Source organism: Syngnathus scovelli, unplaced genomic scaffold, assembly GCF_024217435.2.
Source record: "Syngnathus scovelli strain Florida unplaced genomic scaffold, RoL_Ssco_1.2 HiC_scaffold_46, whole genome shotgun sequence".
NCBI classification, from domain to species: Eukaryota; Metazoa; Chordata; class Actinopteri; order Syngnathiformes; family Syngnathidae; genus Syngnathus; species Syngnathus scovelli.
The window spans coordinates 152,781-173,167 of record NW_026061560.1 but is presented as its reverse complement, the minus strand read 5'-3'; the positions used below and the strand labels follow the sequence as shown (position 1 = coordinate 173,167).

At 48.5% G+C, this 20,387-nt stretch overlaps 1 protein-coding gene and 1 pseudogene across 1 annotated transcript; both read right to left on the bottom strand.

Moving 5' to 3' along the window:
- Positions 1–1,927: 1,927 nt before the first annotated feature.
- On the bottom strand, positions 1,928–10,229 carry LOC125968180 (janus kinase and microtubule-interacting protein 3-like; annotated as a pseudogene).
- An 8,442-nt stretch (positions 10,230–18,671) lies between these two features.
- On the bottom strand, positions 18,672–19,842 carry LOC125968179 (janus kinase and microtubule-interacting protein 3-like). Its single transcript, XM_068649846.1, has 4 exons — positions 19,768–19,842; positions 19,480–19,711; positions 19,275–19,400; positions 18,672–18,905 (listed from the first exon to the last, which is right to left on the bottom strand). The coding sequence occupies exons 1-4, from the start codon at positions 19,840–19,842 to the stop codon at positions 18,820–18,822; spliced, it is 519 nt and encodes a 172-aa protein (XP_068505947.1). The 3' UTR covers positions 18,672–18,819.
- Between the last annotated feature and the right edge of the window lie 545 nt (positions 19,843–20,387).

The following is a 20,387-nucleotide window of genomic DNA, read 5'->3' as shown; positions in this document are numbered from 1 at the left end:
GTATATAATTCTAATGGCCTTCTTTTGAAAACTATTCTGAATTACAACTTTGGATCTTATATTACTTTGCAACAATCTACTCGGTGACAGATTAGGCAGTATAATCACATATGTTAACTTCAGTGCCCATACTGTATTTATTTATGGTTATTTGTTAAATCAAGTACTGTTAGACATGAAATAGGAAGTGTTTAACATAAATGTTATGGCTACTCACCATTGTAGCTCGCTCCTGGTCAATGATATGAGCCTCTTCTTGCAGTGGAAAACTTGCAGCCAACAAACACCGTGGAACCTAAAGGAATGAAATTAAACATTAACATTTCGCCTGGACCAACATTCACACGTACAACGCAACGCGGCTACACTTCTGCTATTACAAACGTAAATCTCCTTAAACACAACGAGTGTTACTTACCGTGTACGCTCTAGGCAAAATTGGATGTGATGCAATTCCAAATCTATCTGAAACGGCAGTTAAAAGTAGAGTTACATCAAGTTTTCTTTTTTAATCAACACAATCATTTACAACCGTTGACCAGAAAGAATCGTCGAAATTCGACGTCCCCCACAAACGCCACGCTCACTCGCTTTTCAGGGCAACAAAAGTACTTCTTTTTAAAAACGATGAGTTGTACTTACCGTGTACGCTCTGGACGGTCCAGTTGCAAGCAGAAAATAAAAATATTTCTCTTGTTAGTCGTATGTTACCATCCGCTGTGTCTTTGTCAACATCGCCGCCATTTTCCTACTTCCTGCTGCGAGCCACGCCCACGGATTTAAATTTGGGCGGAAGCTCTTTCCATTGGCGTCGTTTTCGCGTATAGCAAATCCGATTGGTTGGGAAGGGGGCACGGTTATGCAGCCGAGGGGTCCTGTGATCGGTGGGATGTAAAGTAGGCGTCGACGTCACGTCCGCGTCACGTGACCACGACGTGGCAGACGTCATATAGCAACCGCTGTTTTGTTTAGTAGACTTACAGTTGTTATGCATTGACATAATGGCGCACACACCAAATAGATTTAAATAAATTAAATAATTCTTCTGCCCACTCTCTTTTAAACAAGTTAACTCTCCCCGCGGATTTGAATTCCGGCGAAAGTTACGCCCATCGACGTCACGTATGTCACGTGACCACGACGTGGCAGATGTCATATAGCAACCGCTGTTTTGTTTAGTAGATTTACAGTTGTTATGCATTGGCATAATGGTGTGCACTCAAAATAGATTTAAATAAATTTAATATTTCTTCTGCCCACTCCCTTTTAAACAAGTTAACTCTGCCCACGTCCATTGACGTCTTGTCTGCGTCACGTGACCACGACGTAGCGACGTCATATAGTAACCGCTGTTTTGATCAGTAGACTTACAGTTATTATGCGTTGACATAATGGCGCACTGGTTAGCATGGCCACCTCTTAAGCATGATGTTGCGGGTTCGACGCCTGATCAATGTTAGCATGGAGTGAGCTGAAGTGCATGGCGCTGAAGATTTGAATCTTTGAAATGCGCTGAGGTCTGACATATCAGGCAGAATGGTTTGCCATCACGTTCAACAAAAAATAGAAACTTTCCCACTCTGATTAAAACGTCCTGTGTTCATCTACGTATTTTCGTTTTGCTGTGCATCTTTTCCCTGCCATTTCGAGAGCCCAATTGACACTCATAGTTTAAAGAAATGTGTTTGCCCATCCTACTTTGTGGAATTTCACCACATGCGCTTTTGACCAAAATACCAAATTGAACTCAAGTGAAGCCAACACGCACAAACCCCCCCCCCCCCCCCCCCCACACACACACACACACACACACAAATGTTGATATGAACATAAAAGAGCCGCATGCGGTTCGGGAGTTGCGGCTTGGCCAAACCTGTACTATACAACTTTATTTGTATAAAATTTTCACAACAGCTGTCACACAAACAAAGCGGGAAAAACCGAAGACGTGCGTGTTCCGCCCACGCTGGATTTATTTGCACCTTTGAAAAGACACCGTATTGCCGCAGATGTGGCAAAGAGTACTTTTGGGCATCTGAGACGGAAGGATGTCCAAAGCATCACGTCACCTGCTCTGGTAGGCATGGTGGTGGGACGTTGAGGTCAACCGCTTTGGGGTTGGCTGAATCTTTGATCGCAGGATGCCACACACTTGAAGACAGAAGCAGAAAAGCAGAGCTAAATGCAAAATGTACTCACCGGTGACTCCAATTTTTTTCCCCCCTGAAGAAACAGCTGGACGGGTGGCCCCGGCTGGCCAGTGGGACTCTTGTTATTCTGACCCTTTTTAGTGCGCGTTTGGGGCAACAACCGTTTTTTGTGGCGCTCTCTTCTGGTTCAAAAGTGCCCTGCATGTGAATTTGCTTTTCCTGCCTTCTGATTGGATGAGCGCCGGTGTGACGCGGTGCCTCTGTCACCGTGGCGGGGGGTATACGTTGGCATCGGAGCGTCTGCCAACGTCTGAGACCGGCTGGCAGTGTATCGGAGGTGTCGAGTGCGGTGCCGCTGGAGCTCACTCACCAGCTGGTGTTAGGGCCACAGAATGAAGGCCAAGGAGAAGAATAGAAAGAGAAACAGAAACTTCTCCTCCAATTGTTTGATTTGTCTCTTCTGAGCTTCGATGAATTCTTTCAGCTCTTTGTTCCTCTAGGACGGACAAATGGAAAGTGGCATTCAAAAGCCAGTAAGCGTGCAAGTAAGTGCCGGGCTGGCTTTGGGCCCTTACCTGTTGCGCGCTGTGCAGCAGATCCATTCTCTCTTGGAGGATGCAAGCGTCGCGCTCCCTCAACTCGCACATCAGGGCTCGCTTCCATTGGTCCACGGCGCTCCTAAGCTCTTCTCTCTGATCCGCCGTCAGCACGTCATTCACGCCAGCGTGGCTGGCTTTTTCGCCGTCCGTGGCGGGGCAGTCCCGCTGCGGTAGCGCCTCGTACAACATGGCCTCCAGCTCCAGGATCCTCTGGGCCGCAATCCTCGTCCATCAGTGGTCCGGCGGGAGATTTGAGGGCGGCTTACCTTATGAGCCTGGTCCATGGAACACTTCCTGAAGTCCAACTCTTCATCCAGGTAGCCCTTCTGCTTGCAGAACATATCCTAGCACAGCTCAAGGTCAGAATTGTTGGGGCACATTGCCGGAGTTCCCCTTGGCTGATGTCGCGTGTCTGTCTACCTTCTCACTTTCAATGTCCAACATCTTCTGTTGAAGTGCTGACTTGGTCACTTTGATGTATTCTAACCACTGAGGAAAGGCTGCTGTCACATAAGCAGAATGCGAGAGCGTGCGTGGACGTGCGCGTTACCTTCTCGGCTAGGGTGAGAAGGGTCCTGGCGTGAATCACGACCACCTGCTCCTCGTTGGTGAGATTCTGCAAGAGCCCAAAGGCACAGCGTCAACAAGCTTCTTTCAGCGCAAAGCCTTCCAAAAGTCACATTTGAGCCGCCGAGTCTCGTGGAGTGCGAACATAAGGAGTTCGACATACACTTACGGCGTTATAGCCCAGGATGTCCAGCTTCTTCATCAGATCACTGATGACGATGTCCGGGGGAAAGGCGCAAGGAGCAATGTAAGGTGTTCTGGGACCTCGGGTTAAGGTTAGGGTTGCGAGGGACGCCTTACGTACGCTCACGCCCTCGGCCTCGCAGTAGATCTGCAAAGGGCTGAGGCCGTCTGGGAAACGGACTTGCAGAAACTTCAAGACGGGGGAGCGCCACTCCCTCTCCTGAAAGGCAGAGGCATGCATCCGTCCGTCCGTCCGTCCGTCCGTCCGTCCGTCCGTCCGTCACATCTCTGGCCTCAACACGCTTGTGCGAGTCTTCCCACCTCCAGCTCCAGGATGCGGAACTCAAGCAGTTCGTTTTGGTCTCGGATATCCTGGATGTGCTCTTTCAGACGCGCTTCTTCCGCCTCCATCCGCCTGACCTGAAAAGACAGTCAGACCTCATCTGCGGGGCTTCCCGTCAGGTGTGACGCCAAGCGACTCCGCCCAGCGCCTTTCTTTCCGTCACCTTTTCGGCCAACTGCTGATTGCTCTGACGCAGCAGCTGCTTCTCCTCCACCCACTTGACATTCTAGAAGAGACAAACGCGTGGACAGCTTTGGAATGTTGTGTCATTTTCATCCACAAATTCTTTGGTTGACTGGAAAATGACATTTGCTTTTCTCCGCATTTTCCCAGCCACGTTCGGGGGGGGGGGGGGGGTTGGTCCAGTAATGCCAGACGGATGAGTGACTGAAGAATGTAGCTATTTTGTCTGAGAAAAAGGTGTGCTCATTGATGAGCTTACCTGTCCTTGTTGCTTCAGCGCTGACTCCAGATCTGCTACTCTGCTTTGATAGTGACCCATTTCTACCATCAGCTTTTCTCTGGTCTGAGAGGAGGAGGAGGGAGGCTCCTCCTCCTCCTTTCAGACCAGAGAACACCCGAGGCTGGGTGAGAACGGGGAGGCTGCGACCCGGCCGGGGGTTGCGGGAAGGGGCGCCACCTTGATCTCCTTCTCGGCGTCGTAGTCCCCTTCGCTGGTCTGGGCTAGCAGAGCGTAGGCTCGTTGCAGCGCTTGATATTCTTGCGTCAGCTGGCGGTAGCGAAGCTCCGCCTCTTCATGCACACACCAATGCAACACAGCACTAGTACCAGAATCAGTCAGACCGGCGACAAAGCACCCGCGACGCAAAGACGAGTCCGATTCCAGGCTGAAGAGGAATGTTTGGTGCCAATACGCTGGCAGAAATGGCGGGCTACCTCTTCGGGTTCCGTGTCGGGGGTTCTGTCGGTGTGAAAAGACAAGGACGATCCGTCCGGGTCCACCAACACGTCTTCGTCGTAGCCGTAAAATGTTTCGATGACCTGCGGGCGCGGAAGCAAACATCTCTCTGAACAAACTGAAGCGACACCTCACGATGAATCGACGAGAGGAACGATAGCGAGAAAAAGGCCATTTCATCTTGCGCAACACCAAGCAGCCGCAAACAAACCGACTCACCTTGCAGGACCTCACGCTTTGTTCCTCCTCAGAGATTCTCGACGTCGGTATCGTAGCAGCAAATCTCTCTCCTGTCGACACAAATAATCCGCCTTTGAGATTCTTTGGATGCAAAGGGAACGAACGGCTCCGGCGCAGAAACAAACGCGACTCACAATGACATTTCTGACATGAGCTCCTGTCTCCAGAGCCTGAAAAACACGTCACCGGCGATGATTGGAGGGACGCTCGTCTTTTCCAAAAGTGACAACTACAGGGTGTGTCAGGGTTTTCCAGATTATCTTTATCGTATCATTGTGTTGCTTTGACTTTGACTGCGACCTGTAATAAATAATATTATTTATCCCTTATTTATCCCTATCGCTTATCCCTTCCTACACAAAGTCGTAAAACACCCCTTGCTATGTTTTGACTAGAGGTCAAGGGCTTCCTCTATTCAATCCACTCTTACACCCACCCTGTTTCTCTTAATTAAAATGCTCGTGCAGGAGCCGAGAGTCAGACTTCATTCGTACAACGGATGGACTCTCCACCTGCAGGTGTCCAAAAGAACTTACTTGTCTCCCGTGTGGTTCTTGCAAAATAAGTTGGAGCGAGCGCAACTCTAACAGGGTGCATTTTGCCACTAGCTGCCTACGGACAATGACGTCGCGCTCGCGGCTCATGGTTGACGGGCTGAGCAGCCGGGCAAGTCCGTCGTTTTCAGCGCACAGCGAGTGGCAAAGGCGCTGACAAAACGGGAGCTTTGAGCTGCTGAAAACGGCAAAACAAGTCTAAAGCGTGTTCAAACGCGTGCGCACAATGCTCCTGCTTGAAAGGTCGGAATTTAAGGGGCCAATTTTTTGGATGGCGGCCGCCGGCCAAGCTTTGGACGGAAAAGGTTTCCTGGCGACAGCGAGCGAGCGCGGCGCTGCCGTACGTGCACCGAGTCGCCTGCCTGAAGACCTTGGACAAGTCGTCGATGATGTGCCGCTGCTCCACAACTTGAAGGAACTCCATTTCACCGTCCTGCTGGCCGCAACCGCGGTCCAGGTCATTGAGCGAACTAGGCCTTCTCTGTGGAACACAAATGCAGTGGACTCTGTTGGCACGCCGCCGTTGTCCGCGTCGACTTACCAAGCTTGCCATCTCCTCGTTCTCCTGGGTGACAAAGCGCACTTTGTTTTCAAGGCGACACAGCACCAGCGAGAGTTCTTCATTCTTCCTGCTCAGGCGTTTGTTTTTGTACAGGAGTGGCAGAAACTGGCTTTCTGTTTCTCTCAGTCGCTTTAGCTGCAAGCATGAAGTGCGGGATGTGAAAGACGCACAACACGCGGGCCGGAACGTATCCATTTCTTTTGCATCGGTTTGAACGGAATCGTGGCTTTGGCTCCCAATAAAAGACATCTACCAGGCAACCGACTCGCCGCGCCGCTCAACTAATAAGCAAGCGCAATGGGTGCCTCGCTGGATGGCGCGCATCAAACGTAGCGCAAACCTTCAAGCGTGCCGTCAATAAATTACCAGTTCATTGCGCTCTTCAGAAAGCAGGGCGTTTCGATCCTCCAGTTTCCTGATGACTGCGCTGAGCTCAGCGATTTTCAGATGAAACCGTCGCGTGTCCCGATCCTCCTGAGACTGAAAACGCCCCGCAACACACACACACAAGCACTCGTTCAAAGTTCAAAACTGTTTTTGTGCTACCTTCCTCCAGCAACGAACTAAGTCATGCGTACTGCAAGTGTGTGATGAGGTGGCTTACGCAATGAAGAGGATTGCTAGTAGCGGCGTTGACCCCACTTCCAGGGTAGTTTAGGCCCGCCCTTTGGGAATCCCTCAGGGCAGCGATCTGCTGCTCGGCAGCCTGAGTCTGCAGCTGAAGGCGGTGGACGTGGCCGGCCCCAGGGCTTCATCCAAAACACTAACCGCTCTGTCTTTCAGCTTGATCTCATCCGTCTGGATGTACAAACGGGGAGCGCTCAGGCAGGCGGGCAAACTCATTTGCCAGAATTGTGACAAAAACAAAGAGAGCAACCGGCCAATTTTTTTCTTGAATCGACTAGAACACCTTTGCTGTGACAAAAGCGAAGCGAGCAACCGGACATTTTCTTCTTGTGAAATAGAATAGAATGCCTTAGGTGTCATTGCACTGCAGGTATACAACGAAATTGGGAACATAGCCACGCACCGCGCATCTGATCAGTCCTACCAGTCGGCGGATCTCCCTCTCGCAGTCTCTCTTGGTTCGGCTCAGCTCCTCCCGATGCTGGTGATGAGCCGATCGGAGCTCGGCCGCTCGGGACTGCCAGGCCTGCTGGGCCGCTGCCAGGGCTTCTTCCGCGCTCCTGGTGGAGGCGACACCGCTCGGTCTCCCGACACCGCCGCGTCTCCTCCACCTCCGCCAGCAAAGCGCCCCCCCTCCTCACCTGAGCAGACATTGCGCCACACCGGGCCGTTGAGACCGCAACGGAGCGCCGCGACGCTTACTGGGGACAAGCTACACAATACGGTAGCGGCCGCATCGAAGCCCGACGTGGCGTGCGGATAGTCAGACACGGATAGAGCGGATCACCTTGTCCATGGAGCCGTCCCTCAGGCTGAGGACCAAGGCATTCAGTCGCTGGATCTCTCCATCTTTGATTTTGATCACTCTCATCAGCTCCATTTCATGCTGCCGCAGTAATGTCTCCCTGGTAATGGCTAACTCTTTCTGCTTCTCCTCATGGAGTTTGCTTTTGAGTTCCGTCATGGCGGCGGTGGCACGGTGGTGCTCCGCCCGCAGGTCCTGACTTCTCTCTCTCTCCAGACAGCTGACCTGACATGACTTAGACTTAGACAAATTTTATTGTCATCTTGTCTGCACATGGTGCATACAAAACGAAATTCCGTTGCATACGTCTTACAACAAAGTAGTGATATTGCAGTTGAATAGAAGTAACATATCCTATGAAAATGTATATATATACATATACTATATATATATATATATATATATATTAAAAATAAGTATAAAGTGCAGCAGTGATAATTATGCAATAGTGCAAGTAGGCAAAACAGTATTCAAGAGTGTGCAGAGGAATGCTAAACCATGTATTAAACTTCTATTTAAAGGGTTTATACAAGTTCAGTAAAGTTGGTAGTGCGAGATAGTGCAAGATAGAGGTCCGTAGTGTCATAAAGTACAGTTCTGTGAATGTGTGATGCAGAGTTCAGTTTAGAGCTCAACAGTTCTAGTGTTCAACAGTCTGATGACAGCAGGGAAAAAGCTGTTGCAGAACCTGGTGGACCTGCAGCGGATGCTGCAAACCTCTTCCCAGAGGGCAGCAGGGAGAACAGTCCATGGTGGGGGTGTGATGGGTCATTGATGATGTTACGGGCACGGGACATGCAGCGCTGAGATGAAATGTCCTGAATGGAGGGAAGAGGAGCCCCTATGATCCTCTCTGCTGTCCTCACCACTCTCCTCACGTTCTTCCAATCGGAGGCGGTGCAGCCTCCACACCACACAGAGAGACAGCTTGTCAGAATGCTCTCTATGGTGCTCCTGTAGAACGTCCTCATGATGGGTGGGGGCAGGTGGGCTCTCCTCATCCTCCGCAGGAAGTACAAGCGCTTCTGTGCCCTCTTGACCAGTGCCGTAGTGTTCATAGTCCAGGTGAGGTCTTCTGTGATGTGGACCCCCAGGAATTTGGTGCTGCTGACCACCTCCACAGCTGAGCTGTTGATGATCAGTGGAGCGTGGTGAGGCTGTTTTTTCCTGAAGTCGACGATGATCTCCTTCATCTTCTCCTCATTCAGGATCAGGCTGTTTTCTCTGCACCAGCCCACCAGCTGCTCCACCTCCTCTCTGTAGTCCAGGTCGTTGTTGTCTCTGATGAGCCCCACCACCGTTGTGTCGTCTGCTGACTTCACGATGTGATTGGTGGTGAACCTGAGGACGCAGTCGTGTGTCATCAGGGTGCACAGCAGGGGGCTCAGGACGCAGCCCTGAAGGGAGCCTGTGCTGAGGGTGATGACATCAGAGGTGTTCTGTCCGACCCGGACTGACTGAGGTCTGTTGGTGAGGAAGTCTAGCAGCCAGTTGCGAAGGGGGGTGTTGAAGCCCAGGTGTTCCAATTTTCCTACCAGATGCTGTGGGATGATGGTGTTAAACGCTGAGCTGAAGTCCAGGAACAGCCTCCGCACATGGGTGTTCTTCTCCTCCAGGTGAGCCAGGCTCAGGTGAAGAACGGAGGAGATGGCTTCCTGAGTGGAGCGGTTTTGCCGGTCGGCAAACTGGAACGGGTCAAATAATAGGGGGAGTCTGGAAACAATGTGACCTTTAAGCAGCCTTTCGAAGCACTTCATCATAACCGGAGTCAGTGCAACAGGCCGGTAATCATTAAATGAGGTGATTTGAGGTTTCTTCGGCACCGGAATGATGGAGGCAGTCTTAAAGCACGCCGGCACTGTGGCTTGGCCCAGCGAGGTGTTAAAAATGTCTGTGATGACCCCAGCCAGATGACTTGCACATTCCCTGAACACACGCCCAGGAATGTTGTCCGGGCCAGGGGCCTTACAGGGGTTGACTCTCCTCAGGGTCTTCAACACATCGGCGGAGTCAAGGCAGAGTACCTCCTCTTCCTGATGGGGGACAGTTTTAACTGCTGGAGTGCCGTTTAGTGCCTCGAACCTCCCAAAGAAGTTATTTAGACCATTTAGAAAGTCAGCATCAACTACACCCACCGGGGGGGGGGGGAGGGTGAGTTGTCGTCTGTAATCGCCCGTATGCCTTGCCACATACTCCTGATGTTTTTGACGTCGTGGAAACGATCCTGAAATTTTCGACTGCGGTCTCGCTTCGCTATTCTGATGGCACGGTTCAAGTTGGCTCTCGCTGTCCTCAGTGTCTCCTTGTCGCCAGACTTGAAGGCAGAGTTCCGCGCTCGTAGCGTTTGACGTACCTCCTCAGTCATCCAGGGTCGTTGGTTGCCCCGGGTGATGATATTCTTAGTGGTGCTGACGTCCTCGGTGCATTTGTTGATGTAGGCTGACACAGTCATGGCACACGCATGTCTAATCTACATCGGGAAAACTGGGAGGGAGGGAGGCAGGCAGGGAGGCAGGCAGGGAGGCAGGCAGTGTCTGTCTGTTGAGGTTTTCACCTTGTTCTTCTCCTGCTGAAGTTCTAACTGGACGTCCATCAGTTTGGTTCTCAGCTCGTCATTGGCGGCCTGAAGGGCGTCCGTTCGCTCCGCCTTGGCCCGCCCTGCCGGAGCTCGTTTGGACATCTCTTACTCGAGTCTCGCCCGGTCGTCAGTCAGAGATCACAACATTTGTACCTGGAGAGCACAAACGCAGCGCTGTTTTCCACTGGCTTCGAACTCAACTTCAATCGGTACCGTAACTTACAACATCATAAACATAGAACTAGCTTGACTTATTCATTGAATAAATGCATTTGGTTCTTCAAAACTGCATCACGCAACATAGCGTGACCGAGACGGCCGTTATCCACCTGCGTGAAGTTATTTGGTGAAATGAATGAGATGTTTAAGACACCATCGTTCTGTCTCTATGTAGATGAAGGGAAATAATCGATTGCTGAAGGTCCAAAGGTGTTGTGATAAACAAATAAACATATTAGTGATTAGTGACATATTTGTGATAAACATATTAGGCAGGATAATCACATATGTTAACGTGACTGCCCACACTGTATTTATTTATGGTTATTTGTTAAATCGAGTACTGTTAGACATGAAATAGGAAGTGTTTAACATAAATGGAAGACGAAAGGGGTACTCACCATTGTAGCTCCTGCTGGTCAATGATACGAGCCTCTTCTTGCAGTGGAAAACATACAGCCAACAAACACCGTGGAACCTAAAGGAATGAAATTAAACATTAACATTTAGCCTAAACCAACATTCACAGATACAACGCAACGCAAACTACACAAACGTAAATCTTTTTAAACACAATGAGTTGTACTTACCGTGTACGCTCTAGACGGTCCACTTGCAAGCAGAAAATAAAGATATTTCTGTTGATAATCGTCGTGTTTGTATCCGGTGTCTCGCTCAAGGCCATTGCGCCCACAGATTTGAATTTTGGCGAGAGTTCAGCCTATTGACGTCATTTCCGCGGTGTAATACCCGCATATCTGAAACGGCAAAGTTAAGAGTAGAGTTAAATAAAGTTTTTAGTCAACGCAATAATTTACAACCGTTGACCAGTCGAAATAATCGTCGAAATTTGGCGTCTGTGGCTGGAAGCAGACGCCGAGTTCGACATTCCTCCCAAACGCCACACTCCCTCGCTTTTCAGGGCTAAAAAAAAACAGTTGTAATTACCTTGTACGCTCTAGACGGTCAAGTTGCAAGCTGAAAAAAAAAATATTTGCCTTGTAAGTCATCGTGTTACTAACCGCTGTGTCTTGTTTGCCAGAATTGCCGCTTTCCTACTTCCTGTTGCAAGCCACGCCCACGGATTATAATTTTGCCGTGAGTTCCGCCTATTGACGTCATGTCCGCGTCACATGACTGCGACGTAATATTATCTAAAACTGTTTGTGCGGTATTGTGTTGTTCTGTGCGGTATTGTGTTATTCTGTGCGGCGTCGTGTTGTTCTGTGCGGCGTCGTGTTGTTCAGTGCGGCATGGTGTTGTTCAGTGCGGCATGGTGTTGTTCAGTGCGGCATGGTGTTGTTCAGTGCGGCATGGTGTTGTTCAGTGCGGCATAATGTTGTTCAGTGCGGCATAATGTTGTTCAGTGCGGCATGGTGTTGTTCAGTGCGGCATGGTGTTGTTCAGTGCGGCATGGTGTTGTTCAGTGCGGCATAATGTTGTTCAGTAAGCCATAATGTTGTTCAGTGCGGCATGGTGTTGTTCAGTGCGGAATGGTGTTGTTCAGTGCGGCATGGTGTTGTTCAGTGTGGGATGGTGTTGTTCAATGCGGGATCGTGTTGTTCAGTACGGGGTGGTGTTGTTCAGTGCAGGATGGTGTTGTTCAGTGCAGGATGGTGTTGTTCAGTGCGGCATGGTGTTGTTCAATGCAGGATCGTGTTGTTCAGTGCAGCATGGTGTTGTTCAGTGCAGCATGGTGTTGTTCAGTGCGGCATGGTGTTGTTCAATGCGGCATGGTGTTGTTCAGTGCGGGATGGTGTTGTTCAGTGCGGCATGGTGTTTTTCAGTGCGGCATAATGTTGTTCAGTGCAGCATGGTGTTGTTCAGTGCAGGATGGTGTTGTTCAGTGCAGGATGGTGTTGTTCAATGCGGCATGGTGTTGTTCAGTGCGGGATGGTGTTGTTCAGTGCAGGATGGTGTTGTTCAGTGCGGCATGGTGTTGTTCAGTGCGGCATGGTGTTGTTCAGTGCGGCATGGTGTTGTTCAGTGCGGCATGGTGTTGTTCAGTGCGGCATGGTGTTGTTCAGTGCAGGATGGTGTTGTTCAATGCGGGATGGTGTTGTTCAGTGCGGGATGGTGTTGTTCAGTGCAGGATGGTGTTGTTCAGTGCGGCATGGTGTTGTTCAATGCGGCATGGTGTTGTTCAGTGCAGGATGGTGTTGTTCAGTGCAGCATGGTGTTGTTCAATGCGGCATGGTGTTGTTCAGTGCGGCATGGTGTTGTTCAGTGCAGGATGGTGTTGTTCAGTGCGGCATGGTGTTGTTCAATGCGGCATGGTGTTGTTCAGTGCAGGATGGTGTTGTTCAGTGCGGCATGGTGTTGTTCAATGCGGCATGGTGTTGTTCAGTGCGGCATGGTGTTGTTCAGTGCGGCATGGTGTTGTTCAGTGCGGCATAATGTTGTTCAGTGCGCCATAATGTTGTTCAGTGCGGCATGGTGTTGTTCAGTGCAGGATGGTGTTGTTCAGTGCGGCATGGTGTTGTTCAATGCGGGATCGTGTTGTTCAGTGCGGCATGGTGTTGTTCAGTGCGGCATGGTGTTGTTCAGTGCGGCATGGTGTTGTTCAGTGCAGGATGGTGTTGTTCAGTGCGGCATGGTGTTGTTCAATGCGGGATCGTGTTGTTCAGTGCGGCATGGTGTTGTTCAGTGCGGCATGGTGTTGTTCAGTGCGGCATGGTGTTGTTCAGTGCGGCATGGTGTTGTTCAGTGCGGCATAATGTTGTTCAGTGCGCCATAATGTTGTTCAGTGCGGCATGGTGTTGTTCAGTGCGGGATGGTGTTGTTCAGTGCGGCATGGTGTTGTTCAATGCGGGATCGTGTTGTTCAGTGCGGCATGGTGTTGTTCAGTGCGGCATGGTGTTGTTCAGTGCGGCATGGTGTTGTTCAGTGCAGCATGGTGTTGTTCAGTGCGGCATAATGTTGTTCAGTGCGGCATAATGTTGTTCAGTGCGGCATAATGTTGTTCAGTGCGGCATAATGTTGTTCAGTGCGGCATAATGTTGTTCAGTGCGGCATAATGTTGTTCAGTGCGGCATAATGTTGTTCAGTGCGGGATGGTGTTATTCATTGCGGCATGGTGTTGTTCAGTGCGGCATGGTGTTGTTCAGTGCGGCATGGTGTTGTTCAGTGCGGGATGGTGTTGTTCAGTGCAGGATGGTGTTGTTCAGTGCGGCATGGTGTTGTTCAATGCGGCATGGTGTTGTTCAGTTCGGGATGGTGTTGTTCAGTGCGGCATGGTGTTGTTCAGTGCGGCATAATGTTTTTCAGTGCGGCATGTTGTTGTTCAGTGCGGCATGGTGTTGTTCAGTGCAGCATAATGTTGTTCAGTGCGGCATGGTGTTGTTCAGTGCGGAATGGTGTTGTTCAGTGCGGAATGGTGTTGTTCAGTGCGGCATGGTGTTGTTCAGTGCGGCATGGTGTTGTTCAGTGCGGCATCGTGTTGTTCAGTGCAGCATGGTGTTGTTCAGTGCGGGATGGTGTTCAATGCGGGATCGTGTTGTTCAGTGCGGCATGGTGTTGTTCAGTGCGGCATGGTGTTGTTCAGTGCGGCATGGTGTTGTTCAGTGCGGCATGGTGTTGTTCATTTCGGCATAATGTTGTTCAGTGCGGCATAATGTTGTTTAGTGCGGCATGGTGTTGTTCAGTGCGGGATGGTGTTGTTCAGTGCGTTATAATGTTGTTCAGTGCGGCATGGTGTTGTTCAGTGCGGCATGGTGTTGTTCAGTGCGGCATGGTGTTGTTCAGTGCGGCATAATGTTGTTCAGTGCGGCATAATGTTGTTCAGTGCGGGATGGTGTTGTTCAGTGCGGGATGGTGTTGTTCAGTGCGGCATGGTGTTCAATGCGGAATGGTGTTGTTCAGTGCAGGATGGTGTTGTTCAGTGCGGCATGGTGTTGTTCAGTGCGGCATAATGTTGTTCAGTGCGGCATGGTGTTGTTCAGTGCGGCATGGTGTTGTTCAGTGCGGCATGGTGTTGTTCAGTGCGGCATGGTGTTGTTCAGTGCGGCATAATGTTCAGTGCGGCATAATGTTGTTCAGTGCGGCATAATGTTGTTCAGTGCGGCATGGTGTTGTTCAGTGCGGGATGGTGTTGTTCAGTGCAGGATGGTGTTGTTCAGTGCGGCATGGTGTTCAGTGCGGGATGGTGTCTTTCAGTGCGGCATGGTGTCGTTCAGTGCGGCATGGTGTCTTTCAGTGCGGCATGGTGTCGTTCAGTGAGGCATGGTGTTGTTCAGTGCGGCATGGTGTTGTTTAGTGCGGCATGGTGTTGTTCAGTGCGGGATGGTGTTGTTCAGTGTGGCATGGTGTTCAGTGCGGCATGGTGTTGTTCAGTGCGGTATCGTGTTGTTCAGTGCGGTATCGTGTTTCTCAGTGCGGTATCGTGTTGTTCAGTGCAGTATCGTTGTGTTGTTCGTATTGTGTTGTGTTGTTCGTAATGTGTTGTGTTGTTCGTATTGTGTTGTGTTGTTCGTATTGTGTTGTGTTGTTCGTATTGTGTTGTGTTGTTCATATTGTGTTTTTCATATTGTGTTGAGTTGTTCGTATTGTGTTGTGTTGTTCGTATTGTGTTGCCTTTAACACTTAGCCTCTAACACTTAGCCTCTAACACTTAGCCTCTAACACTTAGCCTCTAACACTTAGCCTCTAGCATCTAGAAGGTAAATAAATAGGAAGGAAGGACTCACCGGTGACGTCTTCGCCCACGTCCAAGCGTTGTACTTTGTATTTTCATCCTTCTGACAGTGGAAAACATAGCCAACAAACACCGTGGAACCTAAACGAATGAAAGAAAACTATCATTTGGCCACAACCAACATTCACAGATACAACACAATGTGACGTGCGGGGTTGAGGTTAAAGGTTGAGTGAAGGGCCCTCGTTTTAAACTACTTTTTTGAAAAGGATTGGGAACAAGTAAGACGTATTTAATTTATTTAATGGGAAGTAGTAAGAGCTATTGAATTTAATCTATGTATTATATTCTATTGTATTGTATTCTGTTGTATTCTTTTGGATTGTATTCACACTAACCCCACTAAAACTTCAGCCCACAAAAACTCGCCTCTGGCGCCTAGCCTCTGGCACTTAGCCTCTAACACTTAGCCTTTAACACTTAGCCTTTAACACTTAGCCTTTAACACTTAGCCTTTAACACTTAGCCTTTAACACTTAGCCTAGAAGGTGAATAAATAGGGTTAAAGGTTGAGTGAAGGGCCCTCGTTTTAAACTACTGTTTTGAAAAGGAGTGGGAACAAGTAAGACGTATTTAATTTATTTAATGGGAAGTAGTAAGACTTATTAAATTTATTTAATCTACTTTTCTTCCCAGGCAAAATTTGATGTGCTGCAATTCCAAATTTCCAAAGTGAATGAAGGAATGAAGTCCTTTAAATTATGATTTTGTATAAATACTAGGCATTAACACAAAATCGACGGCACAAAATGGGCAGACTTTACTTGTTTGAAAAGGACTGGTTACAAGACAGACTTTTTTAATTTATTTAATGGGAAGAAGACTTAGTTTAATTGATCTATTTTTGTTCCCTGGCAAAATTCGATTTGCTGCAATTCCAAATTTCCAAAGTGAATGAAGGCAAGAAGTCGTTTAAATTATGATTTTGTTTAAATACTAGGCATGGACACAAAATCTACGGCACAAAATGGGCAGACTTTACTTGTTTGAAGAGGACTGGTTACAAGACAGACTTTTCTGATTTATTTAATGGGAAGAGGACTTATTTAGTTTATTTAATCTATTTTTGTTCCCTGGCAAAATTGGATTTGCTGAAATTGTATTTTGCCAAATCTCGATTTGAGACCTGATAGGAAGTATTAAACGCTTAGTTAAATCAATACAAGTTGGTAATAAGAGCGAGTAATGTTGGTTGAACCGATGAATGAAGGTTGAAAGCAATTTAAATTATGACTTTGTATAAATACTAGATATTAACAGAACATCTACTGCGCGAAATGGGCAGAGTTTACTTGTTTGAGAAGGAGTGGCTTATTCAAAACTAAGATTTATGTAATCTGTTTGTTCCCAGGCAAAATTGGATGTGATGCAATTCCAAATTTCACCACATGATGGTGCCCAAATTTGACTTCATAGGACATATTAAACACTTAGCTTGTTATTATGTTCAAGGTAATCAGATTTGTTTATCATTCTAATGGCCTCTTCAAAACTATTCTGGATTACTACTTTGGATCTATTCTACATTACTTGGCAACAACATACTCTGTAACAGATTAGGCAGTATAATCACATATGTTAACTTGAGAGTGCCCACACTCAATCTACTTATCGTGATGTGTTAAATCAATTACTGTTAGACATTATTTGTCTGATAATCTACCAAATCTTTGAATTGAAGAATTTGTGATTTAATTAATAGCTTGTTCAGGGTAATCAGACTTGTATATAATTCTAATGGCCTTCTTTTGAAAACTATTCTGAATTACAACTTTGGATCTTATATTACTTTGCAACATTCTACTCGGTGACAGATTAGGCAGTATAATCACATATGTTAACTTCAGTGCCCATACTGTATTTATTTATGGTTATTTGTTAAATCAAGTACTGTTAGACATGAAATAGGAAGTGTTTAACATAAATGTTATGGCTACTCACCATTGTAGCTCGCTCCTGGTCAATGATATGAGCCTCTTCTTGCAGTGGAAAACTTGCAGCCAACAAACACCGTGGAACCTAAAGGAATGAAATTAAACATTAACATTTCGCCTGGACAAACATTCACACGTACAACGCAACGCGGCTACACTTCTGCTATTACAAACGTAAATCTCCTTAAACACAACGAGTGTTACTTACCGTGTACGCTCTAGGCAAAATTGGATGTGATGCAATTCCAAATCTATCTGAAACGGCAGTTAAAAGTAGAGTTACATCAAGTTTTCTTTTTTAATCAACACAATCATTTACAACCGTTGACCAGAAAGAATCGTCGAAATTCGACGTCCCCCACAAACGCCACGCTCACTCGCTTTTCAGGGCAACAAAAGTACTTCTTTTTAAAAACGATGAGTTGTACTTACCGTGTACGCTCTGGACGGTCCAGTTGCAAGCAGAAAATAAAAATATTTCTCTTGTTAGTCGTATGTTACCATCCGCTGTGTCTTTGTCAACATCGCCGCCATTTTCCTACTTCCTGCTGCGAGCCACGCCCACGGATTTAAATTTGGGCGGAAGCTCTTTCCATTGGCGTCGTTTTCGCGTATAGCAAATCCGATTGGTTGGGAAGGGGGCACGGTTATGCAGCCGAGGGGTCCTGTGATCGGTGGGATGTAAAGTAGGCGTCGACGTCACGTCCGCGTCACGTGACCACGACGTGGCAGACGTCATATAGCCACCGCTGTTTTGTTTAGTAGACTTACAGTTGTTATGCATTGACATAATGGCGCACACACCAAATAGATTTAAATAAATTAAATAATTCTTCTGCCCACTCTCTTTTAAACAAGTTAACTCTCCCCGCGGATTTTAATTCCGGCGAAAGTTACGCCCATCGACGTCACGTATGTCACGTGACCACGACGTGGCAGATGTCATATAGCAACCGCTGTTTTGTTTAGTAGATTTACAGTTGTTATGCATTGGCATAATGGTGTGCACTCAAAATAGATTTAAATAAATTAAATATTTCTTCTGCCCACTCCCTTTTAAACAAGTTAACTCTGCCCACGTCCATTGACGTCTTGTCTGCGTCACGTGACCACGACGTAGCGACGTCATATAGTAACCGCTGTTTTGATCAGTAGACTTAGTTATTATGCGTTGACATAATGGCGCACTGGTTAGCATGGCCACCTCTTAAGCATGATGTTGCGGGTTCGACGCCTGATCAATGTTAGCATGGAGTGAGCTGAAGTGCATGGCGCTGAAGATTTGAATCTTTGAAATGCGCTGAGGTCTGACATATCAGGCAGAATGGTTTGCCATCACGTTCAACAAAAAATAGAAACTTTCCCACTCTGATTAAAACGTCCTGTGTTCATCTACGTATTTTCGTTTTGCTGTGCATCTTTTCCCTGCCATTTCGAGAGCCCAATTGACACTCATAGTTTAAAGAAATGTGTTTGCCCATCCTACTTTGTGGAATTTCACCACATGCGCTTTTGACCAAAATACCAAATTGAACTCAAGTGAAGCCAACACGCACAACCCCCCCCCCCCACACACACACACACACACACACACAAATGTTGATATGAACATAAAAGAGCCGCATGCGGTTCGGGAGTTGCGGCTTGGCCAAACCTGTACTATACAACTTTATTTGTATAAAATTTTCACAACAGCTGTCACACAAACAAAGCGGGAAAAACCGAAGACGTGCGTGTTCCGCCCACGCTGGATTTATTTGCACCTTTGAAAAGACACCGTATTGCCGCAGATGTGGCAAAGAGTACTTTTGGGCATCTGAGACGGAAGGATGTCCAAAGCATCACGTCACCTGCTCTGGTAGGCATGGTGGTGGGACGTTGAGGTCAACCGCTTTGGGGTTGGCTGAATCTTTGATCGCAGGATGCCACACACTTGAAGACAGAAGCAGAAAAGCAGAGCTAAATGCAAAATGTACTCACCGGTGACTCCAATTTTTTTCCCCCCTGAAGAAACAGCTGGACGGGTGGCCCCGGCTGGCCAGTGGGACTCTTGTTATTCTGACCCTTTTTAGTGCGCGTTTGGGGCAACAACCGTTTTTTGTGGCGCTCTCTTCTGGTTCAAAAGTGCCCTGCATGTGAATTTGCTTTTCCTGCCTTCTGATTGGATGAGCGCCGGTGTGACGCGGTGCCTTTGTCACCGTGGCGGGGGGTATACGTTGGCATCGGAGCGTCTGCCAACGTCTGAGACCGGCTGGCAGTGTATCGGAGGTGTCGAGTGCGGTGCCGCTGGAGCTCACTCACCAGCTGGTGTTAGGGCCACAGAATGAAGGCCAAGGAGAAGAATAGAAAGAGAAACAGAAACTTCTCCTCCAATTGTTTGATTTGTCTCTTCTGAGCTTCGATGAATTCTTTCAGCTCTTTGTTCCTCTAGGACGGACAAATGGAAAGTGGCATTCAAAAGCCAGTAAGCGTGCAAGTAAGTGCCGGGCTGGCTTTGGGCCCTTACCTGTTGCGCGCTGTGCAGCAGATCCATTCTCTCGGAGGATGCAAGCGTCGCGCTCCCTCAACTCGCACATCAGGGCTCGCTTCCATTGGTCCACGGCGCTCCTAAGCTCTTCTCTCTGATCCGCCGTCAGCACGTCATTCACGCCAGCGTGGCTGGCTTTTTCGCCGTCCGTGGCGGGGCAGTCCCGCTGCGGTAGCGCCTCGTACAACATGGCCTCCAGCTCCAGGATCCTCTGGGCCGCAATCCTCGTCCATCAGTGGTCCGGCGGGAGATTTGAGGGCGGCTTACCTTATGAGCCTGGTCCATGGAACACTTCCTGAAGTCCAACTCTTCATCCAGGTAGCCCTTCTGCTTGCAGAACATATCCTAGCACAGCTCAAGGTCAGAATTGTTGGGGCACATTGCCGGAGTTCCCCTTGGCTGATGTCGCGTGTCTGTCTACCTTCTCACTTTCAATGTCCAACATCTTCTGTTGAAGTGCTGACTTGGTCACTTTGATGTATTCTAACCACTGAGGAAAGGCTGCTGTCACATAAGCAGAATGCGAGAGCGTGCGTGGACGTGCGCGTTACCTTCTCGGCTAGGGTGAGAAGGGTCCTGGCGTGAATCACGACCACCTGCTCCTCGTTGGTGAGATTCTGCAAGAGCCCAAAGGCACAGCGTCAACAAGCTTCTTTCAGCGCAAAGCCTTCCAAAAGTCACATTTGAGCCGCCGAGTCTCGTGGAGTGCGAACATAAGGAGTTCGACATACACTTACGGCGTTATAGCCCAGGATGTCCAGCTTCTTCATCAGATCACTGATGACGATGTCCGGGGGAAAGGCGCAAGGAGCAATGTAAGGTGTTCTGGGACCTCGGGTTAAGGTTAGGGTTGCGAGGGACGCCTTACGTACGCTCACGCCCTCGGC